At 47.1% G+C, this 27,655-nt stretch overlaps 1 protein-coding gene across 3 annotated transcripts in view; it reads right to left on the bottom strand.

The window, feature by feature from the left end:
* The window catches only part of p3h2 (prolyl 3-hydroxylase 2), a 146,950-nt gene that overhangs the window by 20,349 nt on the left and 98,946 nt on the right, over nt 1-27,655 (bottom strand). For all 3 annotated transcript variants that reach the window (XM_073041718.1, XM_073041717.1, XM_073041719.1), the window contains exons 9-10: nt 13,177-13,304; nt 12,987-13,082 (exon numbers count right to left, since the gene is read on the bottom strand). In XM_073041718.1, the coding sequence (XP_072897819.1) occupies nt 12,987-13,082; nt 13,177-13,304 (224 nt within the window). The remainder of the gene's footprint in view (nt 1-12,986; nt 13,083-13,176; nt 13,305-27,655) is intronic.

Here is a 27,655-nt window from a genome sequence, read left to right as displayed (position 1 = left end):
GTGGAGAGAGTGTTTCCTATAGTGGGGGAGTCTAGGACCAGAGGGCACAGGTAAAGTGGATGTGGAGAGAGTGTTTCCTATAGTGGGGGAGTCTAGGACCAGAGGGCACAGTTAGAGTGGATGTGGAGAGGATGTTTCCTATAGTGGGGGAGTCTAGGACCAGAGGGTACAGGTAGAGTGGATGTGGAGAGGATGTTTCCTATAGTGGGGGAGTCTGGGACCAGAGGGTACAGGTAGAGTGGATGTGGAGAGTGTTTCCTATAGTGGGGGAGTCTAGGACCAGAGGGCACAGTTAGAGTGGATGTGGAGAGGATGTTTCCTATAGTGGGGGAGTCTAGGACCAGAGGGTACAGGTAGAGTGGATGTGGAGAGGATGTTTCCTATAGTGGGGGAGTCTAGGACCAGAGGACACAGATAGAGTGGATGTGGAGAGGATGTTTCCTATAGTGGGGGAGTCTAGGACCAGAGGGCACAGTTAGAGTGGATGTGGAGAGGATGTTTCCTGTAGTGGGGGAGTCTAGGACCAGAGGACACAGACAGAGTGGATGTGGAGAGTGTTTCCTATAGTGGGGGAGTCTAGGACCAGAGGGCACAGTTAGAGTGGATGTGGAGAGGATGTTTCCTATAGTGGGGGAGTCTAGGACCAGAGGGTACAGGTAGAGTGGATGTGGAGAGGATGTTTCCTATAGTGGGGGAGTCTAGGACCAGAGGGTACAGGTAAAGTGGATGTGGAGAGAGTGTTTCCTATAGTGGGGGAGTCTAGGACCAGAGGGCACAGTTAGAGTGGATGTGGAGAGGATGTTTCCTATAGTGGGGGAGTCTAGGACCAGAGGGTACAGGTAGAGTGGATGTGGAGAGGATGTTTCCTATAGTGGGGGAGTCTAGGACCAGAGGACACAGATAGAGTGGATGTGGAGAGGATGTTTCCTGTAGTGGGGGAGTCTAGGACCAGAGGACACAGACAGAGTGGATGTGGAGAGTGTTTCCTATAGTGGGGGAGTCTAGGACCAGAGGGCACAGTTAGAGTGGATGTGGAGAGGATGTTTCCTGTAGTGGGGGAGTCTAGGACCAGAGAACACAGATAGAGTGGATGTGGAGAGGATGTTTCCTGTAGTGGGGGAGTCTAGGACCAGAGGACACAGATAGAGTGGATGTGGAGAGAGTGTTTCCTATAGTGGGGAGTCTAGGACCAGAGGACACAGATAGAGTGGATGTGGAGAGAGTGTTTCCTACAGTGGGGAGTCTAGGACCAGAGGGTACAGGTAGAGTGGATGTGGAGAGAGTGTTTCCTATAGTGGGGGAGTCTAGGACCAGAGGACACAGATAGAGTGGATGTGGAGAGGATGTTTCCTATAGTGGGGAGTCTAGGACCAGAGGACACAGATAGAGTGGATGTGGAGAGTGTTTCCTATAGTGGGGGAGTCTAGGACCAGAGGGCACAGGTAAAGTGGATGTGGAGAGAGTGTTTCCTATAGTGGGGGAGTCTAGGATCATAGATAGAGTGGATGTGGAGAGGATGTTTCCTATAGTGGGGAGTCTAGGACCAGAGGACACAGATAGAGTGGATGTGGAGAGAGTGTTTCCTACAGTGGGGAGTCTAGGACCAGAGGACACAGATAGAGTGGATGTGGAGAGAGTGTTTCCTATAGTGGGGGAGTCTAGGACCAGAGGGTACAGGTAAAGTGGATGTGGAGAGAGTGTTTCCTATAGTGGGGGAGTCTAGGACCAGAGGGTACAGGTAAAGTGGATGCGGAGAGAGTGTTTCCTATAGTGGGGGAGTCTAGGACCAGAGGACACAGATAGAGTGGATGTGGAGAGTGTTTCCTATACTGGGGGAGTCTAGGACCAGAGGGCACAGGTAAAGTGGATGTGGAGAGAGTGTTTCCTGTAGTGGGGGAGTCTAGGACCAGAGGGCACAGGTAAAGTGGATGTGGAGAGGATGTTTCATATAGTGGGGGAGTCTAGGACCAGAGGACACAGATAGAGTGGATGTGGAGAGAATGTTTCCTATAGTGGGGGAGTCTAGGACCAGAGGGTACAGCCTCAGAATAGAGACATCCATAGAGAGGAATTTCTTTAGCCAGTAGGTGGTAAATCTATGGAACTCACTGCCACAGACAGCTGCGGAGACTAAATCATTGGGTATATTTAAAGCAGAGGTTGATAGGTTCTTGATTATTAAGGGTGTCAAAGGTTATGGGGTTGAGAGGGATAATAAATCAGTTCTGATAGAATGGCCGAGCAGACTCAATGGGCTGAACGGTCTAATTCTGTTTCAATCTTATAGTCCAATTGTACTGAAGGAGGGTCATTATAATCAAAAATGATTTAAGATTGTCATATGTACTGCGATACAGTGAAAAGCTTGTCTGGCATTTTAATCATTACACAGTGAACTGAGGTGGAACAAGTACTGTCACCATGGGTGAAGATGGAACAGTATAGTAACCGGCTCTTCCGCACACCATGTTGTGCTGAATCAATTAAATCAGTAATCAAACTAAACTAACCTCTTTTGTCCACACCCTTCCATTTCCGTCTCATTCATGTGCATATTGGAACAGCTCTTGAAAGTCTCTAGTGTGTCAGCCTCTACCCCCACCCCAGGCAGCATATTCCGGGCACTCACCACTCTGTGTGGAAAAATCTTGCCCCTCACATCTCCTTTGAAATTACCTGTCACCTTAAATGTAAGTCCTCTGGTATAAGACATTTCAACCCTGGGTGATCGATACTGTCTGTCTGTGCCCCTCATAATCTTACATACCTCTGTCAGATCCCCCCTCAGCCTCCAGAGAAAACAACCAGCTTCTCATGATAAGCACATGCCCTCTAATCCAGGCAATATCTGGTGAACTTCTTCTGCACCATCAACTGAGCCTTGACACCCTTCCAAAAATGGGATAACCAGAATTGTACACGATACTCCAGATGCAGCCTAACTAGAGTTTTATAAAGTTGCAACATAACTTGCTGACTTTTGAACCTGTGGGTGTTGTAGTATGTCTCTCTGTCCCATGCCAGACTGCTGTCTGGGATATGGTGACAGGCTACAGCACTCCTGGGTGCAGGATGGTGGGTGTGGATGTCAAGCACCCCGATCTTCCACGTGAACGTGTGTATAGTCTGCATTGGGAAATCGGTGGTGTAACTTTAAACTCCTGGGCATTAACATATCAGATGACCTGTTCTGTGCCCAGAATATTGATACAGTCACAAGGAAGGCACGTCAGTATCTGTGGAGTCATAGAACAGTAGAGTACAGAAACAGGCCCTTCGGCTAAATCTGGTCCATGCTAACCGATTAATCTGCCTAGTCTCATTGACCTGCACCCAGATTAGGGCCCATTGTACCCCTGTAATCCACGTACTTACCCACACGTTAAAATCGACTCCACATCCACCACGCTCTCACCACCCTCTGTGAAGAAATTCCCCTCATGTTCCCCTTGAACAAGACGATTAAATATCTCTGCTAGAGCCCAGCAATTTCTGCACTTACCTCCCACAGAGTCCGAGGGAACACCTTGTCAGGCCCCAGGGATTTATCCACCCTGATTCACCCAAAGACAGCAAACACCTCCTCCTCTGTATAGGGTCCATGCCCTCACTGCGGCACAACCTCGCTTCTACAGACTCTGTGTCCATCTCCTGAGTAAACACGGATGGAAAAATCTACTTCAGCTCTGCCCCATCTCTTTTGGCTCCACACATGGATTACCATTCTGATCTTCCAGAGCAACAATTTTGTCCCTTGAAATCCTTTTGCTCTTAACATACCTGTAGAATCCCTTAGGATTCTCCTTCACCTTGTCTGCTCGGGCAACCTCATGCCTCCTTTTAGCCCCCATGATTTCTTTCTGAAGTGTACTCTTGCATTTCTTATACTCAAGTACATCATTTGCTCCTGCCTATCCCGATGGCCAAACATTTTAATTCTGATTCACATTCCAACATGTTGGTCCATCATCTCCTCTTGTGCCAAAATGAAGCCACACTCGGGGTGGAGGAGCACCTTATATTCTCTCTGGGTAGTCTCCAACCTGATGGCATGGAGATTGATTTCTCCTTCCAGTAATAAAAACTTATTCTCTCCTCCTCCGCTCTTCTTCTATTCCCCATTCTAGCCTCTTACCTCTTGTCACCTGCCTATCCCCTCACCCAGCTTCCCTCCTCCCCTTTCTCCTATTGTCCACTTCAATCAGATTCCCTCCTCTCCAGCCCTTTATCTTTTCAACTGCCTGGCTTCATCTATCACCTTTTCACTATCCTCCCTTCTCCCCCCTCACCATTTTATTCAGACGTTTTCCCCTTTCCTTTCCAGCCCCAAAGAAGGGTCTTGGCTCAAACCATTGACTGTTTACTCTTTTCCATAGATGCTGCCTAGCCTGCTGAGTTCCTCCAGCATCTGCAGAATCCCGGGTGTTTAAACTTCCACAGAAGTACTTTTGAACATACGCTGACATGCGGCATCATGTCCATAGAACCACAGAACACTACAGCACAGTTCAGGCCCTTCAGCCCTCCATGTTGTGCTGACCCATATAATCCTTTTTTTAAAAAAAAGTACTAAACCCACACTACCCCATAACCTTCCATTTTTCTTTCATCCATGTGCCGGTCCAAGAGGCTCTTAAATACCCCTAATGTTTTAGACTCCACCACCATCCCTGGCAAGTCATTCCAGGCACTCACAAGCCTCTGTGTAAAAAACTTACCCCTGATGTCTCCCCTAAACTTCCCTCCCTTAATTCTGCACATATGTCCTCTGGTGTTTGCTATTGGTGCCCTGGGAAACAGGTACTGACTATCCACCCTATCTATGCCTCTCATAATCTTGTAGCCCTCTATCAAGTCCCCTCTCATTCTTCTACGCTTCAAAGAGAAAAGTCCCAGCTCTGCTAACCTTGCTTCAATATGACTTGTTCTCCAAACCAGGCAACATCCTGGTAAATCTCCTCTGCACCCTCTTCATAGCTTCCACATCCTTTCTATAATGAGGTGACCAGAATTGAACACAATACTCTGTGCGGTCTCACCAGAGATTTGTAGAGTTGCAACATGACCTCTCTACTCTTGAGCTCAATCCCACTGTTAATGAAGCCTAGCATCCCATAGGCCTTCTTAACTACCCTATCAACCTGTGCAGCGACCTTGAGGGATGTATGGATTTGAACCCCAAGGTCCCTTTGTTCATCCACACTCTTAAGTAACTGACCATTAATCCTGTACTCAGTCTTCTGGTTTGTCCTTCCAAAATGCATCACCTCACACTTGTCCGGATTGAACTCCATCTGCCATTTTTCTGTCCAACTCTGCAGCCTGTATATATCCTCTTGTAACCTTCAACCACCTACAGCTCCATCCACAACTCCTCCAATCTTTGTGTCATCCACAAACTTACTCACCCATCTTTCCGTCTCTGCATCCAGGTCATTTATAAAAATCACAAATAGCAGGGGTCCCAGGACAGATCCCTGCGGCACTCCACTAGTCACCGACCACCAGGCAGAATACTTTCCTTCCACAACTACCCTCTGCTTTCTTCCTTTAAGCCAATTTTTTATCCAAACAGCCAAGGTTCCACTTATCCCATGCCTCATGACTTTCTGGATGAGTCTCTCGTGAGGGACCTTGTCAAATGCTTTGCTAAAGTCCATGTAGACCACATCCACTGCCCTACCCTCATGAATTTCTTTTGTTACCTCTTCAAAAAACTCAATCAGGCTTGTGAGGCATGATCTTCCCTTCACAAAGCCATGTTGACTATCCATGAGTAGACTGTACTTCTCCAAATGCTCGTAGATCCTATCCTTAAGAATCCTTTCCAGTAGTTTGCATACCACCGATGTAAGACTCACCTGTCTATAGTTCTCAGGTTTTTCCCTATTACCTTTTTTAAACAAAGGAACTACATTTGCCATTCTCCAGTCCTCCGGCACTTCCCCTGCAGCCAAAGAGGATTCAAAGATCATGGCTAATGCTCCTGCAATCTCTTCTCTCAATTCCCACAACAACCTAGGGTGTATCATATCCGGCCCTGGGGATTTATCAATCTTAATGTTTTTAAGAAGATCCAGCACTTCTTTCCTAATCTGCACATTGTCCAGCACACAGGCCCACTCTACTTCGACCTCATCCTGATCAAGATTCTTTTCACTCGTGAATACTGAAGCAAAGTATTCATTTAGGACCTCCCCAACCTCCTCCACCTAAAGGCACATGTTACCCTCTTTATCCTTTAGCGGTCCCACCTTCGTTCTCGTCATCCTCCTGTTCTTCACATACGCATAGAACGCCTTGGGATTCTCCTTAATCCTACATGCCAAGGCCTTCTCATGCCCCCTTCGAGCTCTCCTAAGTCCTTTCTTTAGCTCCTTCCTGGCTACCCTATATTTCTCATGAGCCCCTCCTACTTCCTGCTTCTTATATCTAACATATGCTTTCTTCTTCCTCTTGACGAGTTGCCTCACATGTTTCATCAGCCACGGTTCCCTTTTCCTACCATTTTTTTCCTTGCCTCAGTGGGACAAACCTATCCTGAACCCAGCTCAAGTGGTTCTTAAACTTCTCCCACATTACTTCTGTGCTTTCACCCTTTGAACATCTGTTTCCAATTTACTCTCGCTAGTTCTTGCCTCATCCCTTCAAAGTTAGCCCTTCCCCAGTTAAGCACTTTACCATTTCGTCTGATTTTATCCCTTTCCATAGCTATACTGAAGCTAAGGGAGTTGTGGTTACTCTCACCAAAATGCTCCCCCACCAAGAGGTCTGTCACCTGACCAGGTTCATTACCCAGAACTAGATCCAGTATGGTCTCTCCTCTCGTCCACATACTGTGTCAGGAATGCTTCTTGAACACACCTGACAAATTCAGCCCCGTCTATTCCCCTTGCACTCAGGAGGTGCCAGTCAATATGAAGGAAGTTGAAATCACCCATAACTACTACCATGTATTTCCTGCTCCATTCTAAAATCTGCCTGCTTATCTGCTCCTCGGTGTCCCGAGGACTATTTGGGGGCCTATAGACTATGTCGTGGTATGGCAATTTGAATGTGCAGGAAATTCAGAAGCTGCAGAGTGCAGTGGACTCTGACCAAAACATCGCAGGCACATCTCTCCCCAACACTGTCAGTTTCTACAGGTCGTGCTGTCTCAACAAGGCAACATCAATCAAAGATCTCCAGCATATGTCATCTTCTCACAGCTACAACCGTGCAGAAGCCTAAAGTACCACACCAGCAGGTTCAGGAACAGCTCCTTCTCTTCAACCAGCACAGCCCCAATCGCTACCTCAGTACAGCACCATGTTGTACTAAAATGCAGTTTTGTTTTTCTGACAGTTCCTTGCATAAATTTCAAAGACTTATGCTGATGTTTTTGCTATGAGGTAATGTTGCAACTCTTTAAAAGCCTGGTTAGACCACACTCAGAACATTGTGTTCAGTTCTGGTCACCTCATTTTAGGAAAAATGTGGGAGCTTTAGAGAGGGTGCAGAGATTTACCAGGATGCTGTCTGGATTAGAGAGGGTGCAGAGGAGATTCACCAGGATGCTGCCTGGATTAGAGAGGGTGCAGAGGAGATTCACCAGGATGCTGTCTGGATTAGAGAGGGTGCAGAGGAGATTCACCAGGATGCTGTCTGGATTAGACAGGGTGCAGAGGAGATTTACCAGGATGCTGTCTGGATTAGAGAGGGTGCAGAGGAGATTCACCAGGATGCTGTCTGGATTAGAGAGGGTGCAGAGGAGATTCACCAGGATGCTGCCTGGATTAGAGAGGGTGCAGAGGAGATTCTCCAGGATGCTGCCTGGATTAGAGAGGGTGCAGAGGAGATTCACCAGGATGCTGTCTGGATTAGAGAGGGTGCAGAGGAGATTTACCAGGATGCTGTCTGGATTAGAGAGGGTGCAGAGGAGATTCACCAGGATGCTGTCTGGATTAGAGAGGGTGCAGAGGAGATTCACCAGGATGCTGCCTGGATTAGAGAGGGTGCAGAGGAGATTTACCAGGATGCTGCCTGGATTAGAGAGGGTGCAGAGGAGATTCACCAGGATGCTGTCTGGATTAGAGAGGGTGCAGAGGAGATTCACCAGGATGCTGCCTGGATTAGAGAGGGTGCAGAGGAGATTCACCAGGATGCTGCCTGGATTAGAGAGGGTGCAGAGGAGATTTACCAGGATGCTGTCTGGATTAGAGAGGGTGCAGAGGAGATTCACCAGGATGCTGTCTGGATTAGACAGGGTGCAGAGGAGATTTACCAGGATGCTGTCTGGATTAGAGAGGGTGCAGAGGAGATTCACCAGGATGCTGCCTGGATTAGAGAGGGTGCAGAGGAGATTCACCAGGATGCTGCCTGGATTAGACAGGGTGCAGAGGAGATTTACCAGGATGCTGTCTGGATTAGAGAGGGTGCAGAGGAGATTCACCAGGATGCTGTCTGGATTAGAGAGGGTGCAGAGGAGATTCTCCAGGATGCTGCCTGGATTAGAGAGGGTGCAGAGGAGATTTACCAGGATGCTGCCTGGATTAGAGAGGGTGCAGAGGAGATTCACCAGGATGCTGTCTGGATTAGAGAGGGTGCAGAGGAGATTCACCAGGATGCTGCCTGGATTAGAGAGGGTGCAGAGGAGATTCACCAGGATGCTGCCTGGATTAGAGAGGGTGCAGAGGAGATTCACCAGGATGCTGCCTGGATTAGAGAGGGTGCAGAGATTTACCAGGATGCTGCCTGGATTAGAGACGATGCAGAGATTTACCAGGATGCTGCCTGGATTAGAGACGATGCAGAGATTTACCAGGATGCTGCCTGGATTAGAGAGCTTGGTTTATTTGGAGAGGTTGAGTGAGCTCGGGCTTTTCTCTTTGGAGTGGAGGATGAGAGGTGACTTGACAGAGATGTACAAGATGATCAGAGACAGATTGAGTGGATAGCCAGAGACTTTTTCCTATGGCAGAAAGATTGAGGGTTGGGAAGCTTTTAAAAACCTACAGAGAGCAACTCATTAGGAGGGTAAAGATGAAATCTGAAAGCAAGCTACCAAGCAATATCAAAGTGAACAGTAAATGCTTCTTCATTTAAAAGATGAGAGTGGATAGAGGACCACTAGAAAATGAGGCTGGAGAAATAATAACAGGGGCCAAAAAGATGGCAGCTGAACTAAATGAGCACTTTGTTTCAGTCTTTACCGTGGATGGCATTAGCAGTGTGTCAGGTGTTGAAGGGTGTGAGAGAAGAGCGGTGAGTGCAGTTACTGTTACAATGGCGAAGGTGCTCAAAAATCTGATAGACCTGAGGGTACATAAGTCACCCAGACCAGATGAACTGCACCCTAGTGTTCTGAAAGAGATTGTGGATGCATTAGTATTGATTTTTCAAAAACCATTGGACTCTGGCATGGCGCCAGAGCACTGTAAAATTGCAGATGTCACTCCACTGTTTAAGAAAGGAGGGTGGCAGCAGAAAAGAAGACAAGGTACCCCATGCAAGGCTTATTGACAAAGTACAGAGGTATGATCAAGGGGACATTGCTTTGTGGATCTAGAACTAGCTTGCCCACAGAAGGCAAAGAGTGGTTGGAGACGGGTCATATTCTGCATGGAGGTTGGTGACCAGTGGAGAGCCTCAGGGATCTGTTCTGGGACCCCTACTCTTCGTGATGTTTATAAATGACCTGGATGAGGAAGAGGAGGGATGGGTTAGTAACTTTGCTGATGACACAAAGGTTGGGGGTGTTGTGGATAGTGTGGAGGGCTGTCAGAGGTTACAGCGGGACATTCATAGGATGCAAAACTGGGCTGAGAAGGGGCAGATGGAGTTCAACCCAGATAAGTCTGAGGTGGTTCATTTTGGTAGGTCAAATACGATGGCAGAATATAGTATTAATGGTAAGACTCTTGGCAGTGTGGGGGATCAGAGGGATCTTGGGGTCCAAGTCCATAGGATGCTCAAAGCAGCTGCGCAGGTTGACTCTGTGGTTAAGAAGGCGTACTGTGTATTGACCTTCATCAATCGTGGAACTGAATTTAGGAGCCGTGAGGTAATGTTACAGCTATATACGACCCTGGTCAGACCCCACTTGGAGTACTGTGCTCAGTTCTGGTCGCCTCACTACAGGAAGGATGTGGAAACCATAGAAAGGGTGCAGAGGAGATTTACAAGGATGTTGCCTGGATTGGGGAGCATGCCTTATGAGAATAGGTTGAGTGAACTCAGCCTTTTATACTTGGAACGACGGAGGATGAGAGGTGACCTGATAGAGGTGTATAAGATGAGGAGAGGCATTGATCGTGTGGATAGTCAGAGGCTTTTTCCCAGGGCTGAAATGGCTGTCACAAGAGGATACAGGTTTAAGGTGCTGGGGAGTAGGTACAGAGGAGATGTCAGGGGTAAGTTTTTTACTCAGAGAGTGATGAGTGCGTGGAATGGGCTGCCAGCAACTGTGGTGGAGGCGGATACGATAGGGTCTTTTAAGAGACTTTTGGGTAGGTACATGAAGCTTAGAAAAATAGAGGGCTGTAGGTAAGCCTAGTAATTTCTAAGGTAAGGACATGTTCGGCACAACTTTGTGGGCCGAAGGGCCTGTATTGTGCTGCAAGTTTTCTATGTTTCTTTGAACCAGTTAGCCTGACCTCAGTGGTTGGGAAGATGTTGGAGCCAATTGTTAAGGATGAGGTGATGGAGATGTTTGTGACACCGAACAAGATAGTACAAAGTCAGCATAGTTTCCTTCAGGGAAAATCCTGCCTGATATATCTGTTGGAATTCTTTGAGGAGATTACAAGTAGGATAGATAAAGGGGATTCAGTGGATGTTGTATATTTGGACTTTCAGAAGGCCTTTGACATGGTGCCACATGTGGGGCTGCTTCCCAAGTTAAGAGCCCATGGTATTACAGGGAAGTTACCAAGATGGTTAAAACATTGGCTAATTGGTAGGAGGCAGCGAGTGGGAATAAAAGGATCCTTTTCTGGTTCACTGCCAGTGAATAGTGATGTTCTGCAGGGGTCAGTGTTGGGACCACTTCTTTTTATGCTGTATATAAATGATTTTGATGATGGAATAGATGGCTTTTTTGACAAGTTTGCAGAGGATATGAAGATTGGTGGAGGGGCAGGTGGTGTTGAGGAAACAGCTAGGATGCAGAAGGACAGACAGATTAGGAGAATGGGCAAGAAAGTGGCAAATGAAATGCATTCTTGGAAAATGAATGGTCATGCACTTTGGTAGTAGAAATAAATGTGTTGACTATTTTCTAAATGGGGAGAAAATCCAAAAATTGGAGACGCAAAGGGACTTGGGAGTCCTTGTGTAGAACACCCTGAAGGTTAACTTGCAGGTCCAGTCGGTGGTGAGGAAGGCAAATGCCATGTTAGAATTCATTTCAAGAGGTCTAGAATACAAGAACAGGGATGTGATGCTGAGGCTTTATAAATCACTGGTGAGGCCTCACCTTGAGTATTGTCAACAGTTTTGGGCTCCACATCTTAGAAAAGGTGTGCTGGCATTGGAGAGGGTTCAGAGGAGATTCGCAAGGATGATTCCAGGAATGAGAAGGTTATCATACGAGGAATGTTTGATGGCTCTGGGTCTGAACTCACTGGAATTTAGAAGGATGAGGGAGGATCTCATTGAAACCTTTCAAATGTTGAAAAGCCCAGACTAAGTAGATGTGGATACAATATTTCTGATGGTGGGTAAGTCAAGGACAAGAGGGCACAGGCTCAGGATAGCGGTCCATCCATTTAAAATAGATGCAGAGAAATTTCTTTAGCCAGAGGGCGGTGATTTTGAGGAACTTATTACCACATGCAGCTGTGGAGGTCAGGTCATTAGGTGTAAGGCAGAGATTGACAGGTTCTTGATTGGACATGGCATCAAAGGTTAAGGGGTTGAGGAGGGGAGAAAAGGATCAGCCATGATTGAATGGTGGAGCAGACTCGATGGGCCAAATGTCCTAATTCTACCCCTATGTCATAAGGTCTTATGGAAATGGCTAATACAAGAGGGCATAATTTTAGTGATTAGAGGGAAGTATAGCGGTATGTCAAGGGTAAGTTCAGTGCACAGAAAGTGGTGGGTGCATGGAATGCTCTGCCAGCGGTGGTGGTAGGGGCATTTAAGAGACTCTTAGACAGACACACGGATGTTAGAAAAAAGGAGGGCTATGTGGAAAGGAAGGGTTAGATTGATGTTGAATATGATTAAGAGGTCAACACAACATTGTGGGCCGAAGGGCCTGTACTGTTGTAAATTTCTCAGTGTGCGCATAATGGATCATCTAATTTGAACCCACAACTCCTCCTCACTAGTCAGGAAGGCAAAGCAGCTTCTACACTGAGGCTCCCCGCCCCATCCAACAACTTTCTACGGGAGCACCATCGTGAGTGTTCTGTCTGGCTACATCATTGTGTGGTTCAGAAGCTCCAAGGCATCGGACAGCAAGACCCTACAGAGGACAGTAAAGACCGCTGAGACGATCACCAGGATCTCCCTCCCCCCATTTGTGATAGTTACCAGGATCGTTGTAAAGGACGCAAAGTATCATTAAGAATCCCTGCCACCCATCCCATAATCTCTTTGACCCAGTACCGTCAGGAAGGAGGTACAGGAGCATCAGGACTGGGACTGTCAGGCTGGGTAACAGCTTCTTCCCTCAGACTGTGAGACTGATGAATACTCTGTCACCACCGAAGTCTCGTCACGAGGACAGTGAGCTGTTTACTGTTCTCCTGTGCCGTGCACTACATGCATTTTAATTATATTTTATTAACTAATAATCTAATATTTTAGTTTATGTGCCATGTGTGATATATGCTTGGTGGATGCACCGTGCTCTGTTTGGTCTGGTATATGTAGTCAGGTGACAATGAACTGGAACTTGCTGGGAATGTTGTGTCTGATGCTCTGTACCCGTGGTTCTCATGCAGATGACAACTAAGCTCACACTGAATTTAGTTAGTGAACAGGACAACGTGTCTCACCGTCAGGGCCCGGTACACTGTTGCTCCCTCAAAGCGCTCATTGGGCGTGTGAGGGGACATCTTCCCTCGGTAGCCGTCCCCCTCCGTGGCGATTCTCTACAGAAACAGGAGAAACAGGGCTGGAAGTAAGGATGGGCTCTGAGGCTGTGTCGCTGACGGGGGCGGAGAGACAACGCACCAGGCCACTTACGTTGGCCACGCGGTACAACTCCCGACACTCCTGGGCAGTGAGGACGTCATCAAGCAGCACCCGCTGCGTCCCGTTCAGCTCCTGGGAGTTGTGAACGACCTTCACATGCTTGAAAAGCACAGGCCCACCTGGAACGGGAGAGTTAGCAGTGGGTGCATGTTCCATTAAAACGACAGGTTCTTGGAATCGACTCGATGAGACGACAGAAGACACAAGTTGCAAATCGACACACAAAATCCTGGAAGAACACAGGACCGGCAACATCTTCCAATTATCTAACAAACACCAATTCTCTACTGAGAATGACAGAACTAAATTGGGACAGAAGTAGAATGGTTCCGGGAAGGAAAGGGTTAATTTATGAGGCGCATTTGATGGCACTGGGCCTTTACTTGCTGGAATTTAAAAGAATGAAAGAGGGAGGGAGAATCTAACTGAAACCCATCACAGACATCCCACCCTGCAAAAACTCATTTCAGGGAGATAGCACTCCTGCGCCCCCCACCCGGTTGACCTCCAAGGGTGTATGTAATACTTTGTTTAGTGATTTTGTCTAATCTGTAAACCAAGTTGGGTATATGCAGAAAATGTGACATTAAAATATGTACTTATATTATCATGGAGTCATTTTTTATTCTATTACAATTTTAAGCAAGTCTACAGGGAGTTTGGCCTCATCACGTAGGACATCAATAGAGTAGCTCCTTAGCAGCTAGCCAGCTAGTTTAAATAACGTTAGCTATGCTAATGAATGAATGACACCTGTTAAACTCACCTCAACATGGGCGATAGAAAAGTCACTGTTGCAAACAGTGCAGTGAGCAACATTGTCATTATCTTGACCCCATTAGGCAGGGGTACACTTTAGTGTAGTCTGGAGTGAAGTATGTTTTGTATTTTCTTTTCTTGGAACACTCTGTCATGGTGCTGCAGGACACTAAACTGAACTGATGGACAATGAAAGAGAGAGAGAGAGGTCGACTGTAAAGCCCGCCCACAGAGAAAACTGATAGGTCCACTTAGCACAAAGAGAGACCAATCAGGATGCTCCCTCTCGCTCTTCCTCTCCCTCACAAACATACTGATTTCCGGGATATTGTATATAATTTGTGGGTGTCAGGAAGCTGCTATCAATATGCAGGAGACTCCCAGAACTTTTGGGAGAGGTGGGATGTCTGCCATCAGATATTGAAAGGCCTAAATAGAGTGGAAAGTGGGGGACTCCAGGACTGAAGGAGGCTGATAGATTCTTGACTAGAGTGTCAAAGGTTATGGGGGAAGGCAGGAGAATGGGCATAATAAATCAGCCATGATGGCATGGTGGGGCAGACTTGATGGGCTGAATGGCTAATTCTGCTTTATGGTCAAACAGTACAAGCATTAAAATACTGATCCCAGCACACACGGCCCCTCCCATTCTGCAGTGCTGTTCACGAGCAGCCGATCAGGAAGGGCCTGAGAAAACTGGCCCTTCCTCTTTCAAATACAGCACCAGGGTGAATTACATCGCCTCAACACCAGACCTTCATAAGACATGGAGAATTAGGCCATTCAGCCCAGCAAGTCTGCCCTGTCATTCCATCACGGCTGATTTATAATTCCTCTCAACCCTATCTCCCTGTAACCTTTGATGCCCTGACCGATGAAGAACCTATCAATCTCGGCTTTAAATATACCCAGTGTCTTGGCCTCCACAACTGTCCGCAGCAGTGAATTCCACAGACTCACCGTCCTCTGGCTAAAGAAATTCCTCCTCATCTCTGTTTGAAATGGACAGCCCTCAGTTCTGAGGCTCTGCCTTGTGATCCTCGTCTCTCCCACTATAGGAAGCACAGAAAACCCACAGCACAATACAGGCCCTTCAGCCCACAAAGTTGTGCCGAACATGTCCGTACCTTAGCAATTACTAAGCTTACCCATAGCCCTCTATTTTTCTAAGCGCCATGTATCAATCCAAAAGTCTCTTAAAAGACCCTATCATATTCACCTCCACCACCGTTGCCACCAGCCCATTCCATGCACTCACCACTCTCTGTGTAAAAAAACTTACCCCTGACATCTCCTCTGTACCTACTCCCCAGCACCTTAAACCTGTGTCCTCTTGTGGGAACCATTTCAGCCCTGGGAAAAAGCCTCTGACTATCCACACGATCAATGCCTCTCATCATCTTATACACCTCTATCAGGTCAGCTCTCATCCTCCGTTGCTCCAAGGAGAAAAGGCCAAGTTCACTCAACCTGTTCTCATAAGGCATGCTCCACAGTCCAGGCAACATCCTTGTAAATCTCCTCTACACCCTTTCTATGGTTTCCACATCCTTCCTGTAGTGAGGCAACCAGAACTGAGCACAAAACTCCAAGTGGGATCTGACCAGGGTCCTATATCGTTGCAACATTACCTCTCGGCTCCTAAATTCAACTCCACGATTGATGAAGGCCAATACACAGTACGCCTTCTTAACCAGAGTCAATCTCAGCAGCTGCTTTGAGCATCCTATGGACTCAGACCCCAAGATCCTTCTGATCCTCCACACTGCCAAGAGCCTTGCCATTAACACTATATTCTGCCATCATATTTGACCTACCAAAATGAACCACCTCACACTTATCTGGGTTAAACTCCATCTGCCACTTCTCAGCCCGGTTTTGCATCCTATCGATGGCCCGCTGACAGCCCTCCACACCATCCACAACACCCTCTCCATATCCACTCTACCCAGGCCTTTCAATGAGATCTCTTCTCATTCTTCTAAACTCCAGTGAGTACAGGCTCAGAGACTTCAAATGCTCCTGATACATTAACCCTTTGGTTTGTGTGAGCCTCCTCTGGAACCTCTCCAATGTCAGCACACCCTCTCTCGGGTAAGAAACTGCTCCCTGTACCGCAGGTGAGGTCTGAGCAGGGCTTTATGAAGCCTCAGCGTTCTGTTGCTCCTCTCAAAGTGAATGCTGACACGGCATCCGTCAGGGCCAGGGCCAGGGCCAGAGCCATCCGCGGCACTCAGCTGTGGTCCCAAAAGGCCTGGGTACTGCCACACCAGGCACCCAGAATGCCCTGTCACACAGCAGTCTATTTTATCACAGGGTCTTCTGCTCTGTGTTGTGGTTGAATGAGGTGGGGAGGTGGGCTGGGGTCCCTCTCACCCTGTAAGATCATTGCTGCTAGCCAGAGTGAAGAACATCTTCCTCCCTCCCTCTCCTTAAAGGAGGACTATTCCAGGGCCAACGTACTGACACAATTACAAAGCAGGTACAGCACTGGCTATATTCCATTAGGAGTTTGAGGAGACTTGGTCAAGTCACCAGGGACTCACAAATTTCTACAGATGTACTATGGAGAGGCCACTGCACAAAGCTGCAGAAAGTTGGAAACTTAGCCAGCTCCATCATGAGTATTAGCCTCCCCAGCATTGAGGACATCTTCAAAAGGACAGATTCTACCATTAAGGCCCCCTGTCACCCAGCACGTGCCCTCTTCTCATCGCTACCACCAAGATACAGGAGCCTGAAGACACACACTCAACGTTTCAGGAACAGCTTCTTCCCCTCCACCATCAGATTTCTGAGTGGACAGTGAACCCATGAATACTAACTCACTATTTATTTTCTTCTATTTATTTTTAATACACTTCTCGTTATAATTTATTGCGTTTTTATCTATTACAATGTACTGTTGCAAAAACAACACATGCCACTGATATTAAACCTGATTCTGACTCTGAACTCCCTAACCTGACAGCTTCTCCATCCACCTCACCCGAGAGGTGACTTCATTAGTCCATAACCAGACGACAAAGGAGCAGAACTAGGCAATTCCATCATTCTACTACGGCTGATTTAGAATTGTCACATGTACGTTGAAGAGAGTTAAAGTATAGACTGAAATGTGCCATTTGTGTCAATGACCAATACAGTTGCAGGGTGTGCTTGGGGCAGCCTGTATGAGTCGCCTTGTTTCCAGCACCAACGTGCCCACAACTCGCTAACCTTAAGTGATGCGTCTTTAGAATAATACAGGAAACCAAAGCACCCGGAGGAAACCCATGCAGTCACAGGGAGAACAAACAAACACCTTACAGACAGCGGCAGGAAATGTAACAGTCAGGAGGGGGAAGGGGAAGAGTCAGGTACTAGAGAGTACCCCAGTGGCTGTACCCCTTGACAATAAGTACTCTTGTTTGAGTACTGTTGGGGGTGGGGGGGAGACAGCTTACCTGGGGGAAGCGACAGTGGCCGTGCCTCCGGCACAGAGTCTGGCCCTGTGACTCAGAAGGTAGGGAAGGGAAGAGGATGGCAGTAGTGATAGGGGACTCTATAGTCAGGGGGTCAGACAGGCGATTCTGTGGGCATAGGAAGGAAACTCGGATGGTAGTTTGCCTCCCAGGTGCCAGGATCCGGAATGTTTCAGACCACGTCCAAGATATCCGGCAGTGGGAGGGAGAACAGCCAGAAGCTGTGGTACATATTGATACCAAAAACATAAGTAGGAAAAGGGAAGAGGTCCTGAAAACAGACTACAGGGAGTTAGGAAGGAAGTTGAGAAGCAGGATTGCAAAGGTAGTAATCTATGGATCACTGCCTGTGCCACGTGACAGTGAGTATAGGAATAGGATGAGGTGGAGGATAAATGCGTGGCTGAGGGATTGGAGCAGGGGGCAGGGATTCAGATTTCTGGATCATTGGGAACTCTTTTGGGACAGCTGTAACCTGTACAAAAAAGACGGGTTGCACTTGAATCCCAGGGGGACCAATATCTTGGGGGTGGAGGTTTGATAAGCCTACTGGGGAGAGTTTAAACTAGAATTGTTGGGGGGGGGGTGGAAACCGAATCGAAGAGACTGGGGAAGAAATGGATGGCTCAGAAATAGAGAAAGCTTGGAGATGGTGTGTGAGGGAGGATAGGCAGGTGATAGAAAGGGGACGCACTCAGACGGACGGTTTGAGATGTGTCTATTTTAACACAAGGAGTATAGTGAACAAAGCAGATGAGCTTAGAGCATGGATCAGTACTTGTAGATATGATGTGGTGGCCATTACAGAGCCTTGGATGGTTCAGGGACAAAAATGGTTCATTCAAGTGCTGGGTTTTAGATGTTTCAGAAAGGACAGGGAGGGAGGTGGGGGCGTGGCACTGTTGATCAGAGATAGTGTCACGTCTGCAGAAAAGGTGGACGTCATGGAGGGATTGTCTATGGAGTCTCTGTGGGTGGAGGTTAGGAACAGGAAGGGTCAATAACTTTACTGGATATTTTTTATAGGCCGCCCAATAGTAACAGGGATATTGAAGAGCAGATAGGGAAACAGATCCTGGAAAGGTGTAATAATAAGAGTTGTCATGATGGGAGATTTTAGTTTCCCAAATATCGATTGGCATCTCCCTAGAGTAAGGGGTTGAGATAGGGTGGAGTTTGTTAGGTGTGTTCAGGAAGGTTTCTTGACACAATATGTAGATGAGCCTACAAGAGGAGAGGCTGTACTTGATTTGGTATTGGAAAATGAACCTGGTCAGGTGTCAGATCTCTCAGTGGGAGAGCATTTTGGAGATAGTGATCATAATTCTATCTCCTTTACAATAGCATTGGAGAGAGATAGGAACAGACAAGTTAGAAAAGCATTTAATTGGAATTATGAGGCTATCAGGCTGGAAATTGGGAACAGATGTTCTCAGGGAAAAGTACAGAAGAAATGTGGCAAATGTTCACGGGATATAAGTGTGGAGTTCTGCAAATGTACGTTCCAATGAGACAGGGAAGTTACGGTAAGGAGCAGGAACCGTGGTGTACAAAGGCTGTAATAAATCTAGTCAAGAAAATAAAAGCTTATAAACGTTTCAGAGAGCTAATTAATGTTAGAGATCTAGAAGAATACAAGGCTAACAGGAAGGAGCATAAAAAAAGGAAATTAGGTGAGCCAGAAGGGGCCATGAGAAGGCCTTGGCGGGCCAAGGGGACTTCGGTGAGAGGAAATCAGTGAGCCTGAGTATGTGCTTGCTGAGGTAAAAAGGTAAGGTCGGTAGGTACTTTTTTCATTTATTCTGACTAATCTGGGATCAGATAATGGAGGAGACAGTTAGAGCAGTGGTGTGCTCCGTATGCAGTATGTGGGAGGTCAGGGTCAACACAGTTGTCCCAGATGACCACACCTGCAAAAGGTGCATCCAGCTGCAGCTCCTATCAGACCGAGTTAGGGAATTGGAGCAGGAGCTGGATGAACTACGGATCATTCGGGAGGCAGAGGCAGAGATAGATAAGAGTTATTCGGAGGTAGTCACACCGAAAAGACAGGAGGTAGGCAAATGGGTGACAGTCAAGAGAAGCAGGGGGAGCAGACAGAGAGAGCAGAGCACCCCTGTGGCCGTTCCCATCAACAATAAGTATACCGTTTTGGATACTGTTGGTGGGGATGACCTACTAGGAACAAGTTGCAGTGGTCCTGTCTCTGGCACTGAGGTTGGACCCTCGACTAGGAAGGGGAGGAGGGAAGAGAAGAGAGTGGTAGTGATAGGGGATTCTATAGTCAGGGGGGCGGATAGGAGATTTTGTGGGGATGATCGGGAGTCTCGGATGGTATGTTGCCTCCCTGGTGCCGGGGTTTGGGACATCTCAGATCGGGTGCAGGTTATTCTCAAGAGGGAGGGCAAGAACCCAGATGTTGTGGTCCATGTAGGGACCAACGATGTGGGTAGGATGAGTGAGGGGGTCCTGCGTAGTGAGTTCAGGGAGTTAGGTGCGAAGCTGAAGAGCAGGACCTCCAGGGTAACAATCTCAGGATTGCTACCTGTGCCACGTGCGAGTGAGGCAAGGAACAGAAGGATTATAAAGATTAATACGTGGCTGAGAGGATGGTGCAGGAGGGAGGGCTTCAGGTTTTTAGATAATTGGGCTTTATTCCAGGGAAGGTGGGATCTGTTCCGACGGGATGGTTTACACCTGAACTGGAGCAGTACTAACATTCTTGCAGGAAAGTTCGCTAGTGCTTCTCGGGGGGGGGGGGGGGGGTTTAAAATAAATTTGCAGGGGGCAGGGATCCAGAATGCGAGAGAGGATAGCGAGATGAAGAATAAAGGACAGGTGGGGACTACACGGTTCCAGAATATTAAGTGTGTAGTGATAAGGAGGACACATGTACAGAGGGATGGTCTGACGGAACATGGGAGTTAAATGTGCAGAAAGAATAAGTAAATTTAGGAAGGACAACAAAATTCAAGGGGCGTATACCCGATGGGAGTTCGGGGAGCTGGGTTAAGCACAATAGGCAGCGATTTAAACAGAGAGAGGAGAAATGGGCTAAAAATTCTATATCTGAATGCACGAAGCATCAGAAATAAGGCAGATGAGCTTGAAGCTCAGGTGCGAATGGGTAACTATGATGTTGTTGGGATAACGGAGACATGGCTGCAGGGAGATCAGACCTGGGAAATGAATGTACAAGGGTATACGTGCTATCGTAGGGACAGAAATGTGGGCAGAGGGGGTGGGGTGGCCTTGTTGGTGAGGAATAAGATTCAGTCCTTTGCAAGGGGGGGACATAGGATCAGGAGAAGTAGAGTCTGTGTGGATAGAACTGAGGAACAGTAAGGGCAAAAAGACCCTAATGGGTGTTGTCTACAGGCCACCAAATAGTAGCATGGATATTGGGTGCAAGTTGAATAGGGAGTTAACATTGGCATGTGGCAAAGGTAATGTCGCAGTAGTTATGGGGGATTTCAACATGCAGGTGAACTGGGAGAATCAGGTTGGTGCTGGACCCCAGGATAGGGAGTTTGGAGAGTGCCTACGGGATGCATTCTTGGAACAGCTTGTACGAGAGCCGACCAGGGACAAGGCTATTCTGGATTTAGTCTTGCGTAATGAACAGGATTTGATAAGCGATCTTGAAGTAAAGGAGCCATTAGGAGGTAGTGACCATAATATGATAAGTTTTTATCTGCAATTTGAGAAGGATAAGGGCAGATCGGAGGTGTCAGTGTTGCAGTTGAACAGGGGAAACTATGGAGCCATGAGGGATGAGCTGGCCAAAGTTAACTGGACGGATATCCTAGCAGAAAAGACAGTGGAATAGCAATGGCAGGTATTCTTGGGAATAATGCACAAGGTGCAAAATCAGTTCATCCCCCGGAGAAGGAAGGATTCAAAGGGGGGAAAGGGGCCACAGTGGTTGACAAAGGAAGTCAGAGATTGCATAGCATTAAAAAAAAGGAGGTATGACAGAGCTAAGGTGAGTGGGAGGACAGATGATTGGGAAGTTTTTAAGGAACAACAGAACTTAATTAAAAGGCAATACGGGGAGAAAAAATGAGGTACGAACGCAAGCTAGCAAGGAATATAAAGGAGGATAGCAAAAGCTTTTTTAGGTATGTGAAGAGAAAGAAGATAGAACAATGTTGGGCCCTTGAAGAATGAATTGGGTGAAATTGTTATGGGAAACAGAGAAATGGCAGAAGAGTTTAATAAGTACTTTAGATCTGTCTTCACTAGGGAAGACACAAGCAATCTCCCAGATGTATGGATGGGCCAAGGACATAGGGTAACAGAGTAAATGAAACAGATTGACATTAGGAAGGAAACAGTGATGAGTTGACTGATGGGACTGAAGGCTGACAAATCCCCAGGTCCAGATGGTCTGCATCCTAGGGTACTAAAGGAGGTGGCCCTGGAAATTGCGGATGCATTGGTAATCATTTTCTAATGTTCCTTAGATTCAGGATCAGTTCCTGAGGATTGGAGAATGGCTAATGTTATCCCACTTTTTAAGAAAGGAGGGAGGGAGAAAACAGAGAACTATCGTCCTGTCAGCCTAACATCAGTAGTGGGGAAGATGCTAGAGTTCATTATTAAAGACGAAATAGTGGCATATCTAGATAGCAGTGATAGGATTGGGCCGAGCCAGCATGGATTTACCAAGGGCAAATCATGCTTGACTAATCTGCTGGAGTTTTTCGAGGATGTAACCAGGAAGTTAGACAAGGGAGATCCAGTGGATGTAGTGTACCTCGATTTTCAGAAGGCATTTGATAAGGTCCCACATAGGAGATTGGTGGGTAAAATCAGAGCTCATGGCATTGGGGGGAAGATATTGACATGGAAAGAAAACTGGTTGGCAGATAGAAAGCAAACGGTAACGGTGAACGGGTGTTTCTCGGAATGGCAGGTGGTGACTAGTGGGGTGCCACAGGGCTCGGTATTGGGACCACAGCTGTTTACGATTTACATCAACGATATAGATGAAGGCATTGAGAATAACATCAGCAAGTTTGCTGATGATACTAAGCTGGGTGGCAGTGTGACATGTGATGAGGATGTTAGGAGAATTCAGGGTGACTTGGATAGGCTGAGTGAGTGGGCAGATACTTGGCAGATGACGTTTAATGTGAATAAGTGTGAGGTTATCCACTTTGAGAGTAAGAACAGGAAGGCAGATTATTATCTGAACGGTGTAGAGTTAGGTAAGGGAGAAATATAAAGAGATCTAGGAGTCCTTGTTCATCAGTCACTGAAGGTGAATGAGCAAGTGCAGCAGGCAGTGAAGAAGGCTAATGGAATGTTGGCCTTTATTACAAAGGGAATTGAGTACAAGAGCAAGGAAATCCTCTTGCATTTGTACAGGGCCCTGGTGAGACCACACCTGGAGTATTGTGTACAGTTTTGGTCTCCAGGGTTAAGGAAGGACATCCTGGCTGTAGAGGAAGTGCAGCGTAGATTCACAAGGTTAATTCCTGGGATGTCCGGACTGTCTTACGCAGAGAGGTTAGAGAGACTGGGCTTGTACACGCTGGAATTAAGGAGATTGAGAGGGGATCTGATTGCAACATTTAAGATTATTAAGGGATTGGACAAGATAGAGGCAGGAAATATGTTCCAGATGCTGGGAGAGTCCAGTACCAGAGGGCATGGTTTGAGAATAAGGGGTAGGTCATTTAGGGCAGAGTTGAGGAAAAACTTCTTCTCCCAGAGAGTTGTGGGGGTCTGGAATGCACTGCCTCGGAAGGCAGTGGAGGCCAATTCTCTGGATGCTTTCAAGAAGGAGCTAGATAGGTATCTTATGGATAGGGGAATCAAGGGATATGGGGACAAGGCAGGAACCGGATATTGATAGTAGATGATCAGCCATGATCTCAGAATGGCGGTGCAGACTCGAAGGGCCGAATGGTCTACTTCTGCACCTATTGTCTATAAAACCCCAAGGCATTCTACAAGTATGTAAAGAGCAGGAGGATAAGACATGAAAGAACAGGACCTATCAAGTGCGACAGTGGGAAAGTGTGTATGGAACCGGAGGAAATAGCAGAGGTACTTAATGAATACTTTGCTTCAGTATTCACTATTGAAAAGGATCTTAGTGATTGAAGTGATGACTTGCAGCAGAATGAAAAGCTTGAGCATGTAGATATTAAGAAAGAGGATGCGCTGGAGCTTTTGGAAAGCATCAAGTTGGATAACTTGACGGGACCGGATGAGATATACCCCAGGCTACTGTGGGAGGCGAGGGAGGAGATTGCTGAGCTTCTGGCGATGATCTTTGCATCATTAATGGGGATGGGAGAGGTTTCAGAGAATTGGAGGGTTGCGGGATGTTGTTACTTTATTCAAGAAAGGGAGTAGAGATAGCCCAGGAAATTATAGACCAGTGAGTCTTACTTCAGTAGTTGGTAAGTTGATGGAGAAGATCCTGAGAGGCAGGATTTATGAATATTTGGAGAGGCATAATATGATTAGACAATAGACAATAGGTGCAGAAGTAGACCATTCGGCCCTTTGAGCCTGCACCGCCATTTTGAGATCATGGCTGATCCCACTAGTCACCACCTGCCATTCCGAGAAACACCCATTCACCGCTACCCTTTGCTTTCTATCTGCCAACCAGTTTTCTATCCATGTCAATGTCTTCCCCCCAATGCCATGAGCTTTGATTTTACCCACCAATCTCCTATGTGGGACCTTATCAAAATGCCTTCTGAAAATCGAGGTACACTACATCCACTGGATCTCCCTTGTCTAACTTACTGGTTACATCCTCGAAAAACTCCAACAGATTAGTCAAACATGATTTACCCTTGGTAAATCCATGCTGGCTCAGCCCCATCCTATCACTGCTATCTAGATATGCAACTATTTCATCCTTAATAATGGACTCTAGCATCTTCCCCACCACCGATGACAGGCTGACAGGTCGATAGTTCTCTGTTTTCTCCCTCCCTCCTTTCTTAAAAAGTGGGATAACATTAGCCATTCTCCAATCCTCAGGAACTGATCCTGAATCTAAGGAACATTGGAAAATGATTACCAATGCATCCGCAATTTCCAGGGCCACCTCCTTTAGCACCCTAGGATGCAGACCATCTGGGCCTGGGGATTTGTCAGCCTTCAGTCCCATCAGTCTACTCATCACTGTTTCCTTCCTAATGTCAATCTGTTTCATTTACTCTGTTACCCTATGTCCTTGGCCCATCCATACATCTGGGAGATTGCTTGTGTCTTCCTTAGTGAAGACAGATCTAAAGTACTCATTAAATTCTTCTGCCATTTCTCTGTTTCCCATAACAATTTCACCCAATTCATTCTTCAAGGGCCCAATATTGTTCTTAACTATCTTCTTTCTCTTCACATACCTAAAAAAGCTTTTGCTATCCTCCTTTATATTCCTTGCTAGCTTGCGTTCGTACCTCATTTTTTCTCCCCGTATTGCCTTTTTAGTTAAGTTCTGTTGTTCCTTAAAAACTTCCTAATCATCTGTCCTCCCACTCACCTTAGCTCTGTCATACCTCCTTTTTTTTAATGCTATGCAATCTCTGACTTCCTTTGTCAACCACTGTGGCCCCTTTCCCCCCTTTGAATCCTTCCTTCTCCGGGGGATGAACTGATTTTGCACCTTGTGCATTATTCCCAAGAATACCTGCCATTGCTGTTCCACTGTCTTTTCTGCTAGGATATCCGTCCAGTCAACTTTGGCCAGCTCCTCTCTCATGGCTCCATAGTTTCCCCTGTTCAACTGCAACACTGACACCTCTGAGCTGCCCTTATCCTTCTCAAATTGCAGATAAAACCTTATCATATTGTGATCATTACCTCCTAATGGCTCCTTTATTAGGAATAGTCAGCATGGCTTTGTCAAGGGCAGGTCGTGCCTTACGAGCCTGATTGAATTTTTTGAGGATGTGACTAAACACATTGATGAAGGAAGAGCAGTAGATGTAGTGTACGTGGATTTCAGCAAGGCATTTGATAAGGTACCCCATGCAAGGTTTATTGAGAAAGTACAGAGGTATGATCAAGGGGACATTGCTTTGTGGATCCAGAACTGGCTTGCCCACAGAAAGCAAAGAGTGGTTGTAGATGTGTCATATTCTGCATGGAGGTTGGTGACCGGTGGTGTGACTCAGGGATCTGTTCTGGGATCCTTTGTGATTTTTATAAATGACCCGGATGAGGAAGTGGAGGGATGGGTTAGTAACTTTGCTGATGAAACAAAGGTTGTGGGTATTGTGGATCGTGTGGAGGGCTGTTGGAGGTTACAGCGGGACATTAATAGGATACAAAACTGGGCTGAGAAGTGGCAGATGGAGTTCAACCCAGATAAGTGTGAAGTGGTTCATTTTGGTAGGTCAAATACGATGACAGAATATAGTGTTAATGGTAAGACTCTTGGCAGTGTGGAGGCCGAGTCTTTAGGACGCTCAAAGCAACTGAGGTTAAGAAGGCGAACGGTGTATTGGCCTTCATCAATCATGGAATTGAATTTAGGAGCCGACTGGTAATGTTGCAGCTATATAGGACTCTGGTCAGACCCCATTTGGAGTACTGTGCGCAGTTTTGGTCGCCTCACTACAGGAAGGATGTGGAAGCCATAGAAAGGGTGCAGAGGAGATTTACAAGGATGTTGCCTGGATTGGGGAGCATGCCTTATGAGAATAGTTTGAGTGAACTTGGCCTTTTCTCCTTTGAGCGATGGAGGATGAGAGGTGACCTGATAGAGGTGTACAAGATGATGAGAGGCATTGGTTGTATGGATAGTCAGAGGCTTTTTCCCAGGGCTGAAATGGTTGCCACAAGAGGACTCAGGTTTAAGGTGATGGGGAGTAGGTACAGAGGAGATGTCAGGGGTAAGTTTTTTACTCAGAGTGGTGAGTGCGTGGAATGGGCTGCCAACAACAGTGGTGGAGGCGGATACAATAGGGTCTTTTAAGAGACTTTTGGATAGGTACATGGAGCTTAGAAAAATAGAGGGCTATGGGGAAGCCTAGTAATTTCTAAGGTAGGGTCATGTTCGGCAAAAGGACTTGCATTGTACTGTAGGTTTTGTTTCTATGAACCCCGATTGTTGAGGCCCTATCAGTGGCGGGTGCAGAGTATTACGAAGGCGTATCTCGCAGGTCAGCGATGCTTAAAAAGAGAGATTCGCGGGCGTTTGGCCATTGCAGAGGCCCTATCAGTGGCGGGTGCAGAGTATTACGAAGGCGTATCTCGCAGGTCAGCGATGCTTAAAAAGAGAGATTCGCGGGCGTTTGGCCATTGCAGAGGCCCTATCAGTGGCGGGTGCAGAGTATTGCCAAGGCGTATCTCGCAGGTCAGCGATGCTTAAAAAGAGAGATTCGCGGGCGTCTGGCCATTGCAGAGGTCCTATCAGTGGCGGGTGCAGAGTATTGCGAAGGCGTATCTCGCAGGTCAGCGATGCTTAAAAAGAGAGATTCGTGGGCGTTTGGCCATTGCAGAGGTCCTATCAGTGGCGGGTGCAGAGTATTGCCAAGGCGTATCTCGCAGGTCAGCGATGCTTAAAAAGAGAGATTCGTGGGCGTTTGGCCATTGCAGAGGTCCTATCAGTGGCGGGTGCAGAGTATTGCCAAGGCGTATCTCGCAGGTCAGCGATGCTTAAAAAGAGAGATTCACGGGCGTTTGGCCATTGCAGAGGCCCTATCAGTGGCGGGTGCAGAGTATTGCCAAGGCGTATCTCGCAGGTCAGCGATGCTTAAAAAGAGAGATTCGTGGGCGTTTGGCCATTGCAGAGGCCCTATCAGTGGCGGGTGCAGAGTATTGCGAAGGCGTATCTCGCAGGTCAGCGATGCTTAAAAAGAGAGATTCGCGGGCGTTTGGCCATTGCAGAGGTCCTATCAGTGGCAGGAGCAGAGCACTGCAAACAAAATACAAGTACAGGAGGGACAAGTGGAGCGGCCGTTGTCGTGGATAGGCCAGTGGCGAGAGTAGAAGCGGCAGGTTTTGGCTCAAAGGAGGCTTTGGCTTGGAAGAGGCGTTGGCTCTAGGTAGGTTTCTATTAAGTTTTTTTGTTCTTCTCTTACTGAACCTGGTAGAGAAAATGGCGGTTGTGTGTTCTTCATACCGGATGTTGGAGTCCTGGAAGACCCAGAAAATCTCTGGGAACTACAACTGTGTGAAGTGCATCCGGCAGCAGCTCCTTGAAGACCGTGTTAGGGATCTGGAGCAGCAACTGGATGACCTCCGGCTTGCATGGGAGAGTGAGGAGATGA

Source organism: Hemitrygon akajei, chromosome 3 (assembly GCF_048418815.1).
Source record: "Hemitrygon akajei chromosome 3, sHemAka1.3, whole genome shotgun sequence".
Classification (NCBI taxonomy): domain Eukaryota; kingdom Metazoa; phylum Chordata; class Chondrichthyes; order Myliobatiformes; family Dasyatidae; genus Hemitrygon; species Hemitrygon akajei.
The sequence above is the reverse complement of the archived record's forward strand: the minus strand, read 5'-3'. Positions and strand labels throughout refer to the sequence as shown.